A 23,041-nucleotide genomic window follows, 5' to 3' on the forward strand; every position below is an offset into this window, starting at 1 on the left:
GTATATGTTTCAGCAAATGATAACAATTTGGCTTCAACTTATTTTAGCACAAAATAAACATCTATAACAGAATCAAACGACATATACTTGTGAATCAAATTATAAATAAATGCATAGCTACTAACATCTGAGTAATATAATTTTTTTTAATACCACTGAAATGAATTATCACAAGATTTGAATCCATGTGGACAATTTTATAGGGGGAAAAAACAAAGGAAAATATGCTTGGTCTGATAATGGCCATGTGATTTATGAATTGTTATTACCCAGGTAAAAGCAAGAGACAAAATGCTATCTACAAATAGTAAAGATTCAAACGATTTGTTCATAATTAATAGGTGATATTACTTTTAAAGTTCTATGCTTTGGACACTGAAGTCCTAAGCAGAAAGGACACCTCTAATCAGTTTCTCAAAGAAATGAAGTTGTATTTCTTAAAATAAAAGGGACTTCCTAGTTGGAACTATTTTAAAGTCAAATTGTATAAATATTTACAGAAATATCTAGGACTTGCTATCTACATTTTACAGCTTTTCTAAGTCATCAACACACACTTCTTTTAAGATTGAAATACATATGTGTTTTAAATCTAGAAAAAATTTCAAAAACTTTACCAAAATTTTCTAAAGATATGGTACTTGATGGAAAAATAGTTCTTGGCAACACAGAAGAGATGAGAGGAAGGACTTCTGTTTCAATATTCCAGGGTATAAAACCAATTCTGAAAATTCAAAACAAAATACAATTTTGCTTAAATGGTTTAAAAAATTAAGCCAGCAGTTTATTTATTTATTTTTTGTCTTTTTAGGGCTGCACCCAGAGTATGTGGAGGTTCCCAGGCTAGGGGTCGAATCAGAGCTGTGGCTGCCAGCCTACACCACAGACACAGCAACAGGTGATCCAAGCGGCATCTGTGACCCACACCAGTACAGCTCACGGCAACACTGGATCCTTAACCCACTGAGCGAGGTCAGGGATCAAACCTGCATCCTTGTGGATACTAGTCAGATTTGTTTCCACTGAGCCATGATGGAAACTCCTAAACCAGCAATTTAAAAGGATTAATTTGCCAAATCAGATCGGCCATATTAAAATACAGGGTACTTAAATTATTTTTTTCCAAAGAGCCAATACATTTTTTTTTTCCAAAAAGGAAATTCAAGGTTATTCATTGTTCAAAGGTGGCTATCAATTGGCTGCAAAAACAAAAAATAAAACAAAATAAAAAACCTTTTAAAAGCATGTTTTTTGATTAATTAATAGCAAAGGGAGATCAAGGACAAGTTAATACGTATTACCTGTTTCTTGCTGAAATAAGTTAACACAATATTCTCTCAAGAATTTTTTTAGCTTTTATTTTTTTTCACCATTCTAAAAACAACTTGTTAACAAAATGCATGTAAATAAAATACACAGATGAAAGGTACTGATTTTAAGCGCACAGCGTGATGACTTTTGGCCAATTTACCTACATAACAACCACCCCCAATAAGATATGGAACATCTCCACCATTCCAGAAAGCACCTTCCTGCTCCCTGTACCTTCCCCTCCATGTCCAGACAACCAAAGAGGTAATTTAGTCACGTTAAGTCAAATAAGGGTTTTAAAGAAATTAGCTAGGTGAAAGGAGAATAAATAAATAAAAACTTGGAGTTCCTGTCATGGCGCAGTGGTTAACGAATCCGACTAGGAACCATGAGGTTGTGGGATCCATCCCTGGCCTCACTCAGTGGGTTAACGATCTGGCATTGCCATGAGCTGTGGTGTAGGTTGCAGATGCGGCTCTGATCCCGCCGCGTTGCTGTGGCTCTGGTGTAGGCCAGTGGCTACAGCTCCTATTGGACCCCTAGCCTGGGACCTCCATATGCTGCGGGAGCGGCCCTAGAAAGGGCAAAAAGACAAAAAAAAAAAAAAAAAAATTGAAAGTAAAACTATATCATCTGAATTTTGAAGTATATCCCAGATGGTTATTATCATATTTTTGTTAGATTTCTCTAGGCTTTATAGTATATATCAGATCCAAAAACATTATGCCTCAATCTGAGGATGATGGCTTTTCAAAGTTTCCAGTGTCCCTATGGACCTGCTACAACCACAGAGTTTCTGCATTCACACTCACTACTTCTTTCTCTTAATTCGTATTTGTTCAGTTCAGGTCTCCTAATAAAAGACTATCTCATCCAGTCTAAGGTGAGATTCTGGAGTAAGAGAAAAAAAGCTTGAAAAACTATGTGTAGGCGTTCCCATTGTGGCTCAGTGGAAATGAACCTGACTAGTATCCATGAGGATGAAGGTTCAATCCCTGGTCTCCTCCAGTGGGTTAAGGATCCAATGTTGCCATGAGCTGTGATGTAGGTCGCAGACAAGGCTCAGATCCCACGTTGCTGTAGCTATAGCATGGGCCAGCGGCTGCAGCTCCAATTTGACCCCTAGTCTGGGAACTTCCAGGTGCCATGGGTGCGGCCTTAAAAAGCAAAAAAAAAAACAAGACAAACCCAATGTGTAACTTGGACATGAACAAAAATATGTAACACCAAGAAAAAGTTAGGTTTCACATTATACATATCTGGATTCTTTTTTCTTTTTTTTTTTTTTTTTTTAAATAGCTGCACCCATGGCATATGGAAGTTCCCAAGCCAGAGGGTAAATCCAAGCTGGAGCTTCAACCTAGGTCACAGCTGCAGCAATGCCAGATCCTTAACCCATGGTGCCTCCACAGAAACAAACTGGATCATTAACCCATTACACCACAGTGGTAACACCCATATCTGGATTTTCTCATTTTACTTATGTATGTTCCACTGTCATTCCTAGAGGATGAAGGCCTTGTGCAGAATTATATTACAGTGACATATAAAACTTACCACATGTCATAGGAATGAATATAAAACTGGCAAGGAACTTGCTCTTTACATGGTGGCTTGATTTAGGTAAATATCAAATACCTAGGAATGTGCTAATAGACTCAGGACTTTAAGAAAGGACTAGATTATAGAAAGTCATGAATGTCAGGGCAGAGTAGGGACTTGATCAAACAGCTGAGAAAAACATTTTGGAGACAGGAAGTGTCATGATAAAAGCAGTGCTTCAGCTAATAGCAGAGAGGGAAGATTTGGAATGAAGGGAAAAATAGAGGAAGGATGAAAGATCTGAATGATATTACTAATAATAAACCATTTAGGTACGCTCCCTTTCAAATGAATCAAATATCTACTTTTATTAAATAAATAAAAGATTCTTTACTTTTCAAGTGGTTCCTTAAATAGGGGCTTTTCATTTGGCATCTGAAACTCCAAAGTTTATTTTAGACAAATCTTTCTTAGAAACTTAACTATAGAATAAGACACCTCTGTACTTAACTATTAATAATATCTTATATGCATGTTAGAACATAAACACTTTAATAAACATTTTTTTTTTTTTACCTTCCAGCTCCAGGTAATGTATCAGGAAACCACGACAATTCCAGTTCCTGTCTCTTCTGCCTAATCAATGCACTGATTTCACTGCCTTCTATAAATTCTGCACTAAAAGATAAATTTTAGACCCTCATCAGAATTCCAAAAGTCTGGAGTAACAACTGGGTTATATCATGAATAGCAGGACGTTTTCAAAACTAACATTATAAATTCCATTAAAAAAAAAAAAGTCTTTTTCTATTTAAACACATTCAAAATGAATTCATTCCTAAAGTAACTGAAATTTTTATATTACAAACCAAAATTATATTTATCTTATTCATAAAAGTAACGCTTACATTTCTATCTTAAACGACAGAATTTTTAAAAAGTCAATTCAGACTAACATCCTTATTATTGAGAGAAAAATGCAACACTATTTCTATCCCATGAATCAAAGCTGCAGGAAGCAGTTCCAGCCGAAACTCTAGGTGCAATAGTTTGCCATCTGAAACTAAGCATAAGACAACAGAAGAAAATAAAAGAAAGCATGGTTATTTTTGTAACCAAAAATGGGTATAGAACAGCTTTTTCAAAAGGCTACTCAGATGTAACTAGTTTCTTTGGTACCTTGCCAACCTCTAAAATTAAACCATAGTCTTAATATGTTTTGTTCATTCAGCCAACTCCATGTGATACTAAAATCCCAACTTAATCTTCAAATATCCACTTAGTATCTACACGCCAGTCACTATGGATTCAAAGGTGACTGGATCGCCTCTGAAAGGATTCTGCTTTATTAGGTATTACCCCCATAATTTAACAACTGGCCAACTTCTCTGTCACATAAAAAGCTTGTGTAGAACAACTTAATTTATTACTAATGGAAATGAAGGCTACTAGCATAGGCAATCACTGCATAATAAAGAGTCACAAAATAACAGGTTTATTTGCCAAAAGAAACAAAAATAAAAACCAAGGTGGGTTTTCATAATGTTGAATCAGTTTTAAATTTCTACCAAAAGTTAATTAAAACATCAAACATAAATAGCATAAATTAAAAGTGGAAAATACTAACCAGTATGCTGTACAGGTAAAAGAAGATTCTCCAGTGTGACTACTAGAAGAAAAGATATTGGAGAAAAAATTTCTGAAGCAATGATTTGTACACTGATTTGATCTTCGAGGCTAGAAGAGTAAAAAGAGGTTAGTGAAACAGTGAACAAAAACTCTCCGTAAGAAGTAGGTAATAGTTCTACTTAAATATTTTGATATATTTGTGGCACTAGAGTTAGGTACTAAATAACCATTCACTGTTATTTATCTAACAAAAATATTTTTCTTTACTTCAACAAACCTTATTTGTCTTTATTATTGCATTTTTCTTTCCTCCCATTTCACTGTATTTAGAGTTTCCTGTACAAAGACACAAAAAGATTTTGTCTTAACTTTTATTTTAAAAGGTTGTAAACCAGTATTGATATTGGCATATTGACAAGACAAAGTTAAAATATGCAGAAAAACTGCATTTAAAATAATAGTACTTGAATTTGTATTGATCCAAATGTTAATTTTTTCTTGTTAAGCCAAGATACAAGGAAATTATAAGAGGCCACAATACAGAAAACTAGTCCAGCAAATAAAACTGTTATGCTCAGACACTATTATCAAAACTCTAGTCAGTATTTTCTGGCACTCAGTGCAAACTTAAACCATCTTGTAACAAAGATGGCTTAAGAGTGTGTGTGTGCGTGTGCATGTTCGTGTGTATGTGTGTATAAAAGAAGTCAAATTACTTAATATCAGTCATGTACTAAATATGTCCTTTCCAGCTCCCACTGTAATGAACAACAGATACTGTTAACTTACCTCAAGTGGCTAAGGAGCTGACCAGGGAATCTGGGGCCACCAGCCCTTGTCAACTCTAAGTTACCATTTAACTACCAGCTTCACTTAAGTACCCTTCCCTTCGTCTTGAAACTTTACAGAATTTGGAAAAGTAGAAGTGTTAATTACAACAGCTCTCTGTTACACCAATATTTTGGACTGTACTGCTTATGACTTATTTTTTGGTTTTACTTGTCTCATCTGAAAATTTGTGTACTTCCAGGTTAAGAAAGATAAAGACAAACAGTTTCTGCTAAGCACAAAAACTGTATTAACATCTTTATAGGTTACCGTCCTGAGTTTTTTCTTTACTATCCAGCCTATGTTATAGGTCATCTCTACCTATCAATACACTTGATGTCTGCAATAAACTGCTGCTGGTACTGTCATTGTTCTCGCCTCAGAACTTTGGAGAAAGTCTAAGTACAAATGACAACTGGTCTTTCAAACTGGAGCCTTCCTCATCTCACAAAGGCCCTTACTAACTTTGCTCAAAATCAATCAATCTGACTGAGAGGCCTGTTTCCTGCAAGACCTTAAGTATTTAGGGTTTTTCTTCTGTCAGTCCAGGTGGTAAGCACCTTTCTACTTAGTGGCATACTAATTTTCTTTTAAATTACTATACAACAGCTGTTTGGTTTCATGCTATTGTCCACCCTTCACACATGTCCCACTCAGAACTACTGTTAACAAATGTAATTTCAGGTTGGGGAGAAAGTTGCTGGCTGAGATCCAAGTATTTATTTTCTTACCCTTTGATGTGTACTTAAAAGATGAAGATGATTTTCTGAAGTGCTTAAAGAAGCCAGGAATAAAAATGTGTGACAGTTACCCAGCCACATTCTCAGAAATAACTATTTCCTTCAACTAGTCAGAGAATTGCTGTGTTGCAGCTACATGGTGTTTTTAGTGCCCTAAAGGTTGCTGAGTTGTTTTCATTCAATCAATACTAAATGAGTACATATTGTTTACTGTGTTCCTTCACCTGGAAGCTTATGTCAGGAGCCACCACTAGAAGAAATGCTCTCTATGGGAAAACTGTTAGTTTTCTGGCCAATACTAAGTAGGAAAAACCTAGTCCAAAAGTTATTTCACATATTTCTGGGTAATTCTCAGGTAATTACTGAGCAACTTCAGTGAAGATTTGTCTAAATTTGTGGTTTCCTGGAGACCATTTCACAAGTTCACTCATACTATTCTATCCTTTAGACAGCAGTGATTGTGTCTTTTCATTTAATTTTTTTCAAACTAATGCATGTAGACACTTAAAGAAGTCAAACAGCACTTCTAGTCTTAAAAAGAGAAACTATAGAAATTCCCACTCTTGATTTCAGCTCCACCAGAGCATTCACCAAACCCTTTACCTATTTCTTCTAATATTACCATTTGCTTTCTAAATAATATGTTTATGTTACACTACCAGATTTTTTTGGTTTCAGATTTTTTTTCTTTTTTTAGGGCCACACCAGCAGCATATGGAAGTTTCCAGGCTAATGGTCGAATCAGAGCGGCAGCCGCTAGCCTATACCACAGCCATAGCAACATGGGATCTGAGCAGCATCTGCGACCTACACCAGTACAGCTCACAGCATCACCAGATCTTAACCCACTGAGCGAAGTCAGGTATCGAACTTGCATCCTCATGCATACTAGTCAGATTCACTTCCACTGAGCCACGATGGGAACTCTGGTTTCAGATATTTTCCAATTTTTTTTTTTTTTACTAAAGATAAAGACTTCTGCTCCTCTACCCTAATGTCATTTTTGACATATCAGAATTTGATCTAAGGATTACTACATTATTATAACTATATAAACATTATTCTCAGCTGAACAGTGTACTGAATTATGATTACTTTTCTTGTACAACTTCTTGCTTTTCTTAGGGTTAATAACTGCTTTGCTTTTTTTTTCTTTCTTATATTATCATTTCTTTAGCTAAACAACTTCTTAATACACTCAAATATGTCAACTCACCCCTCAAGTCTGCTTCCCACTTTCTTCCAAATATTTTTTCTTTGACTTGTTCCAACCTGAACTGGTAACTCTAAAAGCTACAGTTCAACCATCATTCTGGGACTGTCCTCTAACATCTTGATAATCTATCTCCTTTATCTTCTTCCTGTGTTGCAACTCATTTTCTGAATTTCACATTGTTTCTTTACTTTCTCATTAAGTGAAGCTTATATATCCTCCAGTATAATTAAGAGAAAAGAATGAATTTTTGAGCTCTTAATGCATTTGCAAAAGTCTATTCTCTCTTAACACTTGACTGTTGGTTTGGTGGGTACAGAATTTTCTAGGTTAGTAGTTAATTTACCCAAAATTTTCAAGGAGGTGCTCCCCTAACTCCATCTTTTGTGGCTGATAACATTCTTTTATACATGATCTATTTTCTCTCTCTAGAAGCTCTTCAAATCTTGTTTTCTACAGAGTTCTAGAATTTTATGAAGCCCCTAAGTGGAGTTCTTTCCTCATATACTAGGCATTAGGTTAATTTCTTTATCTGGAAACTCATACTCTACCATTCTGGGAAATTTTCTTTTGTCGTAATTTTCTTGATAACTTTATGCCTTCTGTTTTATTCTTCCCATCTGGAATTTTAGTATTCAGTACTGAACCTCATGGACTAAATCTATCATCTCTTTGACTTCTGTTCAACTTGCTGAGATTTCTCAGTCATGTTCTATTCCAATTCAATTTTTAAAATTTTTGCTATATAATCCTTAATTTCCAAAAGTTTCTTTTTTAGTCCTTTCTTGTCTCATTGATAAACTATCCCTTCTCCAATTTCTGAGGATATTAATTTCTAAGTTGTTCCCTATTTCCCAGTATTAGGTTTGTTCTATCAGGCCCCTTTCTTTTGGCTCTGTATTGCTCTCTATTATATTGGCAGTTCCAAGAAAGGTTTAGGTTTCAGCTTTCTGCTAAGACAGTTAACCATTTGCCTCAAACCACCATTTTCAAACTTCTATTTTGTAGACATCTCATCTGCTGTCCCTTCTCTCCAGTTCTCTTGACTTTGTGGCTTTAAATTTTTATTTTTCTTTACATTCCTTTATTGTCATTTCCATAGGATTCTGGGAGGGATTAGAGAATTAAACAGGTGCTCAATCTGTTATGCTTAACAGGAAGCTTATTTTTAATAATCCAGCATATCTCAAAAGATGTCTCATGACATCATTTTTTACAATACAAACAATATAACAAAGCCTCTAAGTTTGAGCCCAGGACTTGGCAGGCACCCAGTTAAAGTTTAATTGATCCCAAATTAATAAAGCCATAATTAAACAGATCTAGCATGTACTTAAGGAATTAAGAAATGCCTGAAAAAAAGATACTTTTTATAAACTACATCAATTATAAACTATTAGCCTAAACCAAAGATTAATGTTCATTCGAAGGACAAAGTACATAAAGGAGGTTAAAATTTAAAGAGTATGACAACTCAGTTATCCGGTATGACTAAAGAGTGAAAGTGATAGTTTCTTAACAAATTTGCCAAAAGGTACACTGTCCAATCTTTCACAATACCTCCAAGTAAGACAATATTACCTTCATTAAAGAAAGTAAATTAAACAGTTTATATAATATTACTAGAATCACAGATGAAAAACCAGTACAGGAGTTCCCGACCTGGCTCAGTGGAAACCAATCCATGAGGACACAGGTTTGATCCCTGGCTTTGCTAAGTGGGTTAAGGATCTGGAGTTGCAATGAGCTGTGGTGTAGGTCACAGATGCAGCACGGATCTGGCCATCTGGCCATTGCTATGGCTGTGGTGTAGGCTGGCAGCTACACCTCGAATTCGACCCCTAGCCTGAGAATCTCCATACGCCACAGGTGTAGCCCTAAAAAGACCCCCCCCCAAAAAAAAACCATTACAAAACCCAAGTGGCCCAACTTCCAATATTGTCCATAACCTGTTAGAGTTTTAACAAATGTTTCACTAATAATTTCTAATCCAGATAAAACAATTTCATAATTTCATCACTCTATTCATTATTTTGAGTACAATATAATATAAAAATAGTAACTTCGGGTAGAAAGTCACACAGGAAATGTTCAAAGAACCATCCCTTCCCACTTTGAAAAACTTGAAATAATTAAAGAATGCAATTAGCATTCATTAAGGAGACAGACAATATTTTCTCAAGCTCTTTTTTTTAATGGGGGTCTTTTTAGGGCCGTACCTGCAGCATATGGAAGTTCCCAGGCTAGGGGTCAAATTCAAGCTGTAGCCCTGGCCTACACCACAGCCACAGCAACATGGGATCCGAGTCACGTCTTCGACCTATACCACAGCTCACGGCCACACTAGATCCCTTTGAACACACAGAGTGAGGCCAAGGACCGAACCCGCGTCCTCATGGATATTAGCTAGGTTCATTACCTCTAAGCCTCAATAGGAACTCCTTCAAGTTCTTTCATAAAAAGAAATTTATACAACCCTTTGGACACTATGGTTCCTGCTCAGTATAACTGGGTAAACAGATAAAAATGTTCTTTATCTGCACAATTTCCCACTAACTCTAATTTGTGTCTCTTAGTTCCTTGCTCAGTCATTAAGGGCCTACATCTAAGGGTTCAAGGTTGCTTCTTTCTTGCATGATAGGTTCGTTACTGCCTCTAAAGTTTGAGCCAATCACAGTAACATTTATACATTCTCTTAATCCTTTTTTTTTTAAATGGCTAACCCATGGCTTATGAAAGTTCCCAGGCCAGGGACTGAATCTGAGCCACAGCTTCGACCTATGCCAGGTCAGCCACAGCTGTGAACTATGCCACACATTGCAGCTGTGGCAATGACAGATCCTTTAACCCACTGTGTCAGGCTGGGGATCAAAGAGCCACTGCAGTCGGATTCTTAACTCACTGTGTCACAGAGGGAACTCCAGATTCTCTTAATCTTACAATGCAGTTTGCTAATAATTATTATCTAAGAAATCTCATAATGAACATGAAAAATAAAGGTTAAAATTATTAGTTATTCTATTCCTATAGCTATGGTTTATAAACTTTAGCCTGAAAGGGGGAAAAAATGTTATCTATTACATTTCTGAAAGGAAACACAAAATAATCAAGGTTAACTGGTCTATTAAGTAGGGAACGGGCACTCACTATTTATATTGACCCATTAGAATAAAGCAAAAATTTGAGTTATAAAGGCTGTAGACAACCCTAAAGTGAGAGACTTAAGGTAACATTAACAACATGATACTTTACCATTAGTCTGTGGTAGGATGAGATATGAGTCAGAGGATTCAATCAAATTCTGTCTGTTCCAACTGTGTAATCTTGACCAAGATACTTAGCTTTTTAAAACTCTTTTAAAGTTTATAATTATGAACAATTCTGAACATTCCATAAAGTACAAACAAGGACACTTACAGAGCAGATTTAACTATTAACAGTTACCTATTTTACTTTTATATTAATCTCTTTGTTTCAGCCTCTTTGCCTTCACTAGAGAAAACTTCTTTCCTGAAAGTAGTTTTTATTTTTATGCATGTTTTTATTACTTAAGCTTTTTGAAGTCTGTTTCCTATATCAGTTTCCTTTCATTATCAGGTGGTTTTAGCCAAAGGCAATCAAATACTAAGTACTTAACTACCATTATCATTCTGTATGATATCCTAGGAAATGCAATATAGAAAACAAAATCACTACCCACAAGAAACTTAAAATCTTACCTAGGAAAAAAACACAAAACAAGCTAATATATTTTATTTTTCTGAAGTTTACTGTAAGAACTTGAATTATTTTATGTACCACTATGAAGGGAAAATGAGCAAATTCTCATGACACATTTTTTTAATTACTGAAAATTTCAAACAAATACAAAATAGAGTGACTAGCATAATTCTGAAACTCTGTTATACCCATATCCCAGCCTCCACAATTATTAATTCACATATACTGTTACTTTATCTACTACCTTCAAGGTCACTTTGAGACAAATTCCAGACGTCATATCACTTTAATACGTATATGACTAACTCTAAAAGTGCTCTTTGGGGAAAAAATGTTCTTAATACCATTCTCACAAGTAAATGAACAAAAAACCCGCAATAACTCAATACTAAGCACCTAATGTTCATTTTTCCCCAACTGTCCATAAAGTAATAGATACATCTTCCTTTCTTTTTTACACATTAGAATAAGGATCAAAATAATCCAAATGTGATTAGGTGAATGTTTCTCTTGTCTCTTTTAGTCTACTTCTCCTACTTTTAATCTCCTTGGAATTTTTTGACAGAAGAAACCAGGTCATTTGTCCATGAACTACATTTTGCTGATTGCATCTCCTTGTTGTCACCTAACTTATGTGTTTCTATCTCTGTATATCTTATAAATTAGTAGTAAGACTTATTAATCGGATGCAGGTGTTTTGTTTTGTTTTTTAATTTTTAGGGCCACACCCATGGCATATGGAGGTTCCCAGGCTAGGGACCGAATTGGAGCTGTACCTGCCGGCCTACAACACAGCCATAGCAATGCCAGATCCAAGCCGTGTCTGTGACCTACACCACAGCTCACAGCAACGCCGAATCCTTAACCCACTGAGCAAGGCCAGGGATTGAACCCGCAACCTCATGGTTCCTAATTAGGTTCACTGACCGCTGAGCCACGGTGGAAACTCCGGATGCAGGTTTTTGTTTTTTGGGTTTGTGTGGGTTTTTTTTGGTCACACAACTGCATATTTGTTACTTATTTCCACAGGAGGTGTTTAATATTTGGCTGTCTCTTGTGATGCTAACAGCCACTGTTGTTCAATGCCTAGACCCATTCATTCATGAGCATTTACAAAATGCTGATATTCAAATGCCATTATTCATCTGCAATTATTTGGTGAAATACTTCTATAAAAATAAACTTTCCTTTATTACTTGTTCGATTACCTTGATGTATAGTTTACACATGAAAGGCAAGGTAGATTGTATCTTTCCCTTCATATATTGATTTTCTTTCTTTCACTTTCCTTTTTATGGTCACACATGCAGTATATGGAAGTTCCCAAGCTACGGGTCATATTGGACCTGCAGCTGCCAGCCTACACCATAGCCAGAGCCACCCTGGGATCCTTAACCCACATAGCAAGGCCAGGGATAGAACCCACATCCTAATAGACACTATGTCGGGTTCTTTACCTGCTGAACCACAACAGGAACTTCCATATATTGATTTTCAAAATGAGTTAACTTCTTAGCACCTCCCAAACACACCAATTTGTTTGTTTACTTATAAGGTAGCATAATGAACTCATAAATTTAAACGTATCTGACAGGTTTCCATAACTGTCCTTCTTGACAGTTATTGAAGTTATTATCCTTCTTGATGCTCAAATTGTTCCATTTCTGGCTAGAGGAAGCACAATCAAGTTGATTATTGAGATTTTTTTGTTTCAATCCTAGCAGTCTTTCGAAGTTTCCTTGCTTTCTATTATTAGGAAGGAAAAAAAAAAAAAAGTTCCAGGCATATCTTATTTATTTACTACCTCAAACCTGGAAACAGTCATTTATTTCAAGGATCCCTGTTTTTTTAATTGGGAAATGTTATTTAGAAAACACAATCCAAAGCTGCGTTACAGTGTTTCCTTGTCAACTAGAAGTTTTATTTCATAATTACTAAAAGAGCTCTTTTTAACCCTGTCGTAGGTTGAAGTGTCCCATCAACCCCCCGCAAAAAAATTTATGTCCACTTGGAATCTAAGAATATGACTTTTGGAAACAAGGTTTTGGCATATACAATTAAAGTAAGACTGACATAAGATCAGCACTGGATTAGGGTGTCCACTAAATCCAATGAGGGTATCCTTAGCAGACAAAAAAATGATACAGAGGGAGACAAAGTGTAGAAGGCCATATGAAGAGAATTTCAGTGATGCAGCTACAAGCCAAAGAATGCCAAGGACTGCCAGGAGCCACCACCACAAATTAGGGAAAGAGGCAAGGAAGGAATCTTCCCTAGACATTCAGAGGAAGCATGGGTCTGCCAACACTGTGACTTCAGACTTCTAACCTCCACAACAGTGAGAAATAAGTTTTTATTGTTTTAAGGCACCAAGTTTCTGGTTTTCTTTTTCTTTTTTTGCTTTTTAGGGCCGCACCCACAGCACATGGAGGTTCCCAGGCTAGGGGTCTAATCAGAGCTACAGCTGTCGGCCAACACCACAACCACAGCAACATGGGTTCCAAGCCGTGTCTGCAACCTACACCACAGATCACAGCAACACCAGATCCTTAACCCACTGAGCGAGGCCAGGGATCAAACCTGCAACCTCATGGTTCCTAGTCAGATTATATCCGCTGCGCCACACCAGGAACTCCAAGGCACCAAGTTTCTGATCAATTTTTTACAGCAGTTCTAGGAAATTAATACAGATCTAAGCGCAGTTTTATTTTAATTGACTAATAAATAAAAATGAATATATAGGCATAATAAATTGGTTAAGGTATCTGTAAAACTTCTTTACATGTTAAATCCAACTTTTTCTAATTATTTTTCAACTCAAGTTTGTTGATGACCACTTTCACATGACATCATTCTCGGTGCTATCAAGAACAGTGATTATCTGTGGGAAATATAGTCAATAATTATGTAATAACTTTGTATGGCGACAGGTGGTAAGTGGACTTACCATGATAATCATTTTGAAATGTACAGAACTATTAAATCATTATGTTGTGTACCAGGAAAACGAATATAGTGTTGTAGAGTTCAATTACACTTCAAAACAAACAAAGTCATAGAAAAAGGGATCAGATTTGTGGTTACCATAGGCGCAGAGTGGGAGAAGGGGGGAATTGGATAAAGACAGCCAAAAGGTGCAAGCTCCCAGCTATATGATAAATTAGTATGGGAGATGTAACGTACAACATGACAAATATAATTAACTCTGTGATACCTTATATGTGAAAGTTGTTAAGGGAGAAATTCCTAATTCTCATCACAAGGAAAAACATTTTTTTCTATTTCTTTAAATGTTGTATCTATGTAAGATGATGGCTGTTCACTAAACTTTTGTGATAATCATTTCATGCTGTATACTTTATGCGTGTACAGTGCTATATGTCAATTATATCTCAATAAAACTGTAAAAAAGAAAAAAAGAACAGTGGCATTTCTTCAGGAAGTCTATAAAAGAACTAAACCATTGCTAACGGCTTCATACACTGGCTTTGCAATTAAGTATGAGGAATTAGCCAACTTACAACTTTCTTGAAAGTGCTGGCACACATATCTGATGAATCTCCCCTAGTTCACTCTCAATTAGGGGGTCTAGGGATTAAGAGAATTCTAGAAATTCTAAGAAATTCTAAAATTCTAAGAAAACCTATAGATTTTCTGCTAAGTTTCTGCTATCCTCCAAATTTAATGATAGCGCTTTGTATGCTGATACAGTGAGAGACAGTATGCTGCTTGGTCAAGAGTGATCATACAGGACAAACGGTAAGACAAACTCCCATTTCAGAGATGTTAGAATGTGAAGAAATAGGTTCTCAGAAATGATCAAATAAGGCGTATGCTAAAAGAGTCATAAAGACAAAACGAAACACAATCTGAGAAGACAGAGATAGCTCTAGAATTTTTCGAGCAGATACTTGGCTTCCTAACTTTTTGGAATACCTTTTACTGAATTAGTTTTCCTAAAATAGTTTCACCACTTTGTAATCCAGTGGAAAAAAGAACTTTTATTATGTTATCAACTCATATAACATTACTCTTTTATAATATGCAGACATTTCTGCTTTATTGCTCAACTATGACAACCTCAATCTTCCTCTCCAGTCTTATTTCTGATCATGGTCTTTAATATTTTTGCCTGAAGTCAGGAGTGAGGAAAGAAATGACAACTGGAAGAAACCATCTATTTAACTGAGGAGCTAAGCATAAATTCATCTATCAACATGAACCAATTACCACTAAGACAATCCACAGAGGAAAAGATCTTATTTGCATGACACGTAAACATCCTTTTTTTTTTTTTTTTTTGTTTTTTGCTATTTCTTGGGCCACTCCCATGGCATATGGAGGTTCCCAGGCTGGGGGTCTAATCGGAGCTGTAGCCACCTGCCTACGCCACAGCCACAGCAACGCGGGATCCGAGCCGCGTCTGCAACCTACACTGCAGCTCACAGCAACGCCGGATCGTTAACCCACCGAGCAAGGGCAGGGACCAAACCCGCAACCTCATGGTTCCTAGTTGGATTCGTTAACCATTGCGCCACGATGGGAACTCCCATTTTTTTTTTTTTTTTTTTAGAGCATCTCAACTTGGTTGTAGAGTAGGCATCTATATAAGATATATATAATCTACATAAGACATACAGTCCAAAAGAGAATCCTTTATTATAATGTCCCAAATATTCTATCAGCCTTCCCCATCTCAGTAACTGGCAGCATCACTTTAAAAGTTACTCAGGCCAAGACCTTAGAGTCATTCTTGACTTCTTTCTTTACCCCACATCCAAATCATCAGCAAATCCTGTTAATTTCACCTTTAAAATACATCATTTATAGAAGTGAGACACTTCTCACTACTTCCCCTAATATCTTCTTGGCCCAAGCCACTATAATCAGTGGCCTAGAAAACAGCCACCAAACTAGACTCTCAGTCCTCCTATGAGAATATTGCCCTCCTATGAACTATTCTAACCTTAATAGTCAAATGATCCTTTAATATCATGTCAGTCCATACTATCCATGAAAATGTGTCTCATCTTACACAAGCCATAAATGATCTCCTGACCAATGTCTTACTCTTCCTCCACCCCTTACCTAACTCAACTGTGCTAGTCATACTGATCTCCATCTTATTCCTTGAACACACAGTGAATGCTCCTGTCTTAGGGCTTTTTCATTTGCAGTTCCCTTTCCTGGAACACTCTCCTCAAAGATACCGTTATGGCTTGAGCCCCTACTTCTAGATTGCAGTTCAAATATAATCTTAGCTGTGAGGCTTCCCCTAATGCCTTATAAGATAATCACCTCCAGGATGTCATAACCCTTTATCCCTACTTTATTCTTTAAAGCACTTCTCAACACCTGTCATACTGTATAATTAACTTTTAAAAATTATACATTTCTCTTTCTCATGTCCACAAAAGATAATGTTTTACGCACTACTACACCTGTAAGAGCCTAAGTTTGTTGAATGAATGAGTGCATCTCACTTCCCTTTTATACTCTCCTAATGTGAAAATCTCATACTGAGTATATTCCAAGTTTGGATGTAGATTTTACATCTGAGTAATTTTCATTAAAGTTTACGTAAAACTTAAATATGAGTTATTTCATGAAGTACATAATCTATCTCAGTGCAGGAAAAAAAGCTGGCCAAACTGGATGTATTAAATTCCTCAGGTAAAAAGTAACATCATAGAAAAAAACTAAATGGGTAATCAATAAGTACTCAGTACCCCTCAACTCAATCCAGACTTGTTAAGACATTACATAGGTATATATATATATAGGTATGTACAGAGGCTCATAATTATAAAAGTATTATTAGTACTCTTCTTCTACGTACTCACAAAGTATTAGCAATATTTCTGCCTGTCCTAAACCAAACAAATGACTTCAGACATCCTAACATAAGTAGACATGGCATTAGGTTACAGGCCTTGGACAATGTTAACCTTCTGGCAGGAAATACATTTTTTAAAAAAATTATAATTTAAAATTAAGTGTTCAAAATTTTTAAACTCCCACAAAAAAAGTCCAGGACCAGATAGTTTCAAAGGTGAACTCTACCAAACACTGAGAGAAGAGTTAAAGCCTATCCTTCTCAAACTATTTTAAAAATCTGCAGAGGAAGTAATGCTTCCAAATTCATTCTACATGGCCAGCAACTCTAAGACTAAAAAAGACTAAGATATCACAAAAAAGAAAACTACAAGCCAGTGTAACTGATGAACACACATCCAAAAGTTTTCAATTAAGATATTAGCAAACCAATTTCGATAGTAGATTAAAAGGATCATACACCATCATTAAGTGGGAGTTATCTCAGGGATGAAAGAATGGTTCAATGTCCACAAATCAATCAACGTGCTATTCATTAACAAACTGAAGAAGAAAAATTGTATGATAACATTAACAGATGCAGGAAGGCTTTCAACAAAATTCAACATCCCTTTATGATAATAACTCAACAAAGTGGATATAGAGGGAACATAATAAAGGCCATATATGACAAACCTACAGCTAATGTCATACTCAACAGAAGATCAGACACAAGACAAGGATGATACTCTCACTGCCTTTTTCAACATAGTTCTGGAAATCCTAGCCACAGCAATCAGACAAGAAATAAAAGCAATCGAAATTGGAAAGAAAAAATAAAACTATCACTATAGATGACAAGATTCTACTATACACAGAAAATCCTAAAGATGCCACCAAAAAGAACTACTGGAATTCATCAATAAATTTGGTAAAGTTACAGGATACAAAATTAATATACAGAAATCTGTTATATTTCTCTACTCTAACAACAAACTATCAGGAAGATAAATTAAGAAAACAGTCCCATTCAAAACTGTACCAAAAAGAATAAAATATCTAGGAATAAATCTAAGCAGGTAAAAGATCTGTACTTGAAAAACTAAGACACTGATGAAAGAAACTGAAGACAACATAAACAGACAGAAAGACATTCTTGGATTAGAAGAATACTGTTAAAATATTATCCATGGTAATCTATAGATTCAATGCAATTTCTACAGAAATACCAGTGGCATTTTTCACAAAACTAGAGCAAATAATTCTAAAATTTGTATGGAAACAGAAAAGATCCTGAGTAGCCAAAACGATCTTGAGAAAGAAGAACAAAGCTGGTGGTATCACACTCCCTGATCTCAAAGTACACTACAAAGCTACAGTTATCTAAATAGTATGGTACTGGCACAAAACAGATACACTGATCAATGGAACAGAATAGAGAACTCAGAAATAAATCTACACTTATGGGCAATTAATTAATTTACAACAAAGAAGGCAAGAACATACAATGGGGAAAAGACAGTCTCTTTAATAAGTGGTAATGGGACAACCAAATAGCTATATGCAAAGGGATCAAAATGGACAGCTCTCCCACATCATGCACAAAAATAAATTCAAAATGGATTAAAGACTTAAATGTAAGACCTGAAAACGAAATTTCTACAAGAAAACATAGGCAAACTGGTCTTAGTAATATTTTTTGGGATATATTTTCTTAGACAAGGGAATTAAAAAATAATCAAATGGAATATCAAACTAAAAAGCTGTGGACACCAAAGTATCAACAAAATAAAAAGGTCATCTACTGCATGGGAGAAGATATTTGCAAACAATTTATCAAATAAGGGATTAAGAACTCACAGAACTTATTATCAAAATAAACAACTTGATTAAAAAATTAGCAAATGCTGAACAGACGTTTTCCCAAAGAAGACCTACAGAGGGTCAACAGGCACCAGAAAAGATAAGCTCAACATCACTAAATGTCAGGGAAAAGCTATCATCTCACATCCATCAGAACAGTTACTATCTTTTGATAATAACAAATAAGTGTTGGCAATGATGTGGAGAAAAAGGAACCTTTGTGCACTACTGGTGGGAATATAAACTGATGCAGCCACTATGGAAAACAGGATGGAGAGTCTCAAAAAATTAAAAATAGAACTACCGCTCAGTCGAATAATTCCATTCTTGGGTGTTTATCTGGAGAAAATAAAAACACTCATTCAAAAAGACATACGCACTCCACGTTCACAGTACACTCTGGCATTATTTATAATAACTAAGATATGGAAGCAACCTAAGTGAATCAAAAGATGAATGCATAAAGATCACACACACACACACACACACACACACACACACACACAGAGGAATATTACTTAGCCATAAAAAACAACAAAATCTTGCCATTTGTGACATGAATGGACCTTCAAGGAATTGTGCTAAGTGAAATAAGTCAAAGAAATACAAATACTATACAATTTCACTTACACGTGGAATCTAAAAAACTAAACAAATAAACAAGCATAGCTAAACAAAAGAGTCACAGATACAGAGAACATACTGATTGGAAGAGGGGACATGGCTAAGGGGAAGAGACAAATAGGTAAGGGAGATTAAGAGGTACAAACTTCCAGTTGCAAAATACAAGAGTCACAGGTATGAAATGTACAGTGTGAGGAATATAGTCAATAATTATGTATTATCTTTGTATGGTGATATATGGTAACTATAGACTTTCTGTGGTGATTATTTTGAAATGTACAGAAATATCGAATCACAATTTGTGTGACAATAACTAACATACTGTTGCAGGTCAATTATATTTGAAAAAAAAAAATCAGAGAAAAGGAGATCAGACTTGGGGTTCTCAGAGACAAAGGGAGGGCAAATGGATAAAGGCAGCCAAAAGATACACACTTTGAGCTGTAAGGTGAGTAAGTACTACTGATATACTATACAACTTGAAAATTAACACTGCTGTACATCATATATGAAAACTGTTAAGGGAGTAAATCTTAAGGGTTCTCATCAAAATAAAAATTTTTTTTTCTATTTACTTAATATTGTATCTACACAAGATGATGTCCACTAAATTCACTGCAGTAATCATTTCATGATGTATATAAGTCAAATCATTAAGCTATATACTTTAAACTTATACACTGCCTAGTATGTCAATTATATCTCAATAAATTGGAAGGAAAAAACTGAATAGCTATTCAATATTAAACTGGCTTAAGATGTCCACTAAAACTTGTTTATCATTTCATGTTCTAAATAGTAAAACAAATTCTCAATCCAAATGAATCACAGATTCTTATAAATGGCCTTCACTATACTAAAGCACTATAGGTTGAAGATAGGCCTATATTTCTCTTCCCCAAAATAAGCCCAGGTTCTGCTGTGACACAGGGGGTTAAGGATCTGGTGCTGTCACTGCAGCAGCTCAGGTCACTGCTATGGTGCAGGTTTGATCTCTGGCCCAGGAACTTCCGCATGCCACAGACATGGGCAAAGAATAAAATTAAAACTTTTTTTAAATAAAAGTAAGTCCAGGTAGGCGGTATATACTTAAAGAAAATTACAGCAGTCTGAAAACTAAGATTATCATAGTGAGAGTGAACCAAATTATCTACAGAAAATCTGTAACACTGTTTAATCATCCTTAGCAATAAATTTTATATCAGGTCCTAGAGTTACCAAACAAAGGCTATCCATAAAAAAAAGATGTTAACCTATAGCAATGCCACAGAAAAACAAAGAAGTTTTGATATTTAAAGTTCTTTAACAAAAGAAAAGTGCTTATCTAACCATTAAAGTCCTTTTGTGGAATTCCACTTTATTTATTTATTTATTTTGGCCATGCCTGCAGCTTGTGGAAGTTCCTGCGCCAGGATCAAATCTGTGTCACAGAAACAACCTGAGCCACACAGTGACAATGCCGGATCCATAACCTGTTGTGCCACAAGAAAACTCCAGAATTTCACTTTAATGGTAAATTATCAAAGACAGACATTTATTTATCTGTAAATCTGGAGTTACCTATAATCTTGAGAGATCATCTTAATTGAATCAAAAAACAAAAACCAAACTTGGTATTTAAATGTATAAAAAATGAACTTGATTATCACTGGTCTTTAAGAACAATGAATTCTATCTATAAATAGAAATTCATTGTAACCTAATGCTCACCTCTCCCGGCTTAGAAACAGCTCACAGTAAATTGTTCTTTGGAACTAGAATAAACAGCACAAGCCCCAAAGGGGAGTCACAAAGCACTGCAGTGCCATTTTTCTCAGGCCCTGCTTCAAAACTTTCCTATATTAGAGAATCCATACACTACCACAAAAGTCAGGCATACTTAACTGCCCATATAGATAAATATGTAAGAGATGTTTTATTTCCAAATGAAGTTTCAAATTAAAAGTGTGGCTAGAAGCCAAACCACAACTTCCTCTGGGAACTATGAATTAACTTCTAATGTCACAGACTTCCCTTGTTACTGCTTACAGTTATTAACCCCTGAGGTATTTTATCTCATTTCTCCTAAGGACTTCTGCACTAATGAGTGGAGTAAGACCACAATGTAGGTTGCTAACCACCAAGTAACTGGAAAACACCTTTTTCTCCTTTTCGTTCCCAACACACACATACATGCTCTCTCACACTCATTCACTCTTCCCATCCTTCAAGTTGAGCATAAAAATGAAAAGGCAGGGAACAGTATAAATGACCCCGTGAAAGCAGTTTACACAGAACTGACTACAATGTTGAGAGTTCAACAGAGTTCTGTGTATGACCATTTCCCAAGCCAAAATATCACTAATAAGAACTCTGGCACAAGCATTAAAGTAAGAAACAAAAAAGATAGAACAGACAAGTAAAAAGTCACTTACTGTATATCATCTTCAAGTCATAAAGTTTTGTACTTAATAGATCTTCTCTTATGACATTTTTTCTGTAAACATCAATAAAGATGAAATAAGAGAAAATTGTCACTTTGCTCATTTATTTTTCAATCCACTGCACACCAAAATGAAAGCTATTATGCACTGAGTTTTAAACTTTAGCAACAAAAGCATGATGAGTTGGACTCGCCACTTAGTTAATTAACACTCTACTCCAGTGAGTGCAATGGAGATTCACTACCAAGAAGGAGAACACCATTGCAATCCCTTTCCTTGGAACTGGTGGAAAATATGAGAAAAAGAAGAGTTTTATGGCTTTAGAAGGGAGGCAACACTGAATGGATATTTTCTAAGTGCTGGAGAAATGAGGCATATGCCTCATAAATATAAGACTGAATGGAAGGAAAACTAAAAACATTCAAAGGACTCTAAAAAGAATGTACAGTAAATACCTAACAAATTTTCCACCTTGTGAGAAATTATTAAGGGTCTGATTTGGTAGGCAAAAGCAAATTATTATTTTGCATCTGTTATTTCCCTATACCAACACCCTACCACAAATCCTTTAGAAAAAAAGTTAAGTATGTAGTCTACCTTAGTTCTGTTAGACCCACTCACTGTATGACCCTGTTACAGGTCATACAATGATGACCACCGCCCTCTCAGCAAGAGCCAAGAGAACTGGTAACTGTGGAAAAATGCCTTTCTAGGACATTGTCACAGCCAGGAATAGGAGCTGAAAAAAGAATGAAGCTAGCAAAAGGTATTTCTTCATTATGCCTGGGAAAAAAGTGCAAATATAAATGCAAGAATCAAAGGTGACTCAGATATAATTAAAAGAAAAAGAAACCATAATTAAAATTTGCTCTTCTAGGAAGTTTCCATGTGGCACAGCAGGTTAAGTATCTGGTGTTGCTGCAGCTGTGGCACAGGTCAAAATAGCAGCGTGGCAGGTTCAATCCCTGGCCTTGGAACTTCACACAGCAGGTGCAACCAAAAAAAAAAAAAAAAAATTTGTTCTATTGCAGTTTTTAACATAGGGTTATAGGTGGGCTCTTGAACTGAATGTTCCAGGAATCCCTTATGTGTTATAAATTAGTGGCATGATTTGATAAACCTCAAGGAATACTGTCAACTGTTTTGGTAACTAAATAATTTATTAAGATATTTAGTATTCTGAAGAAATGTACTCAAGAATCATAAATGTACTCAAAAATCATGTTATGATTTTTATTTTTTCCATTATACTTTATTTACAGTGTTCTGTCAATTTCTACCATACAGCAAAGTGACCCAGTCACACATTTTGACAATGTACCGACTTAAGAATA

General features: G+C 35.6%; 1 protein-coding gene across 6 annotated transcripts in view; it reads right to left on the reverse strand.

Moving 5' to 3' along the window:
• The window catches only part of SCAF11 (SR-related CTD associated factor 11), a 67,213-nt gene that overhangs the window by 8,382 nt on the left and 35,790 nt on the right, over window positions 1-23,041 (reverse strand). For all 6 annotated transcript variants that reach the window (XM_021092989.1, XM_021092990.1, XM_005664158.3 and 3 more), the window contains 5 exons: window positions 21,699-21,760; window positions 4,760-4,818; window positions 4,481-4,590; window positions 3,430-3,531; window positions 618-724 (listed from right to left, as the gene is read on the reverse strand). In XM_021092989.1, coding sequence (XP_020948648.1) covers window positions 618-724; window positions 3,430-3,531; window positions 4,481-4,590; window positions 4,760-4,818; window positions 21,699-21,760 — 440 coding nt within the window. The remainder of the gene's footprint in view (window positions 1-617; window positions 725-3,429; window positions 3,532-4,480; window positions 4,591-4,759; window positions 4,819-21,698; window positions 21,761-23,041) is intronic.

Source organism: Sus scrofa, chromosome 5 (genome assembly GCF_000003025.6).
Source record: "Sus scrofa isolate TJ Tabasco breed Duroc chromosome 5, Sscrofa11.1, whole genome shotgun sequence".
NCBI lineage: Eukaryota > Metazoa > Chordata > Mammalia > Artiodactyla > Suidae > Sus > Sus scrofa.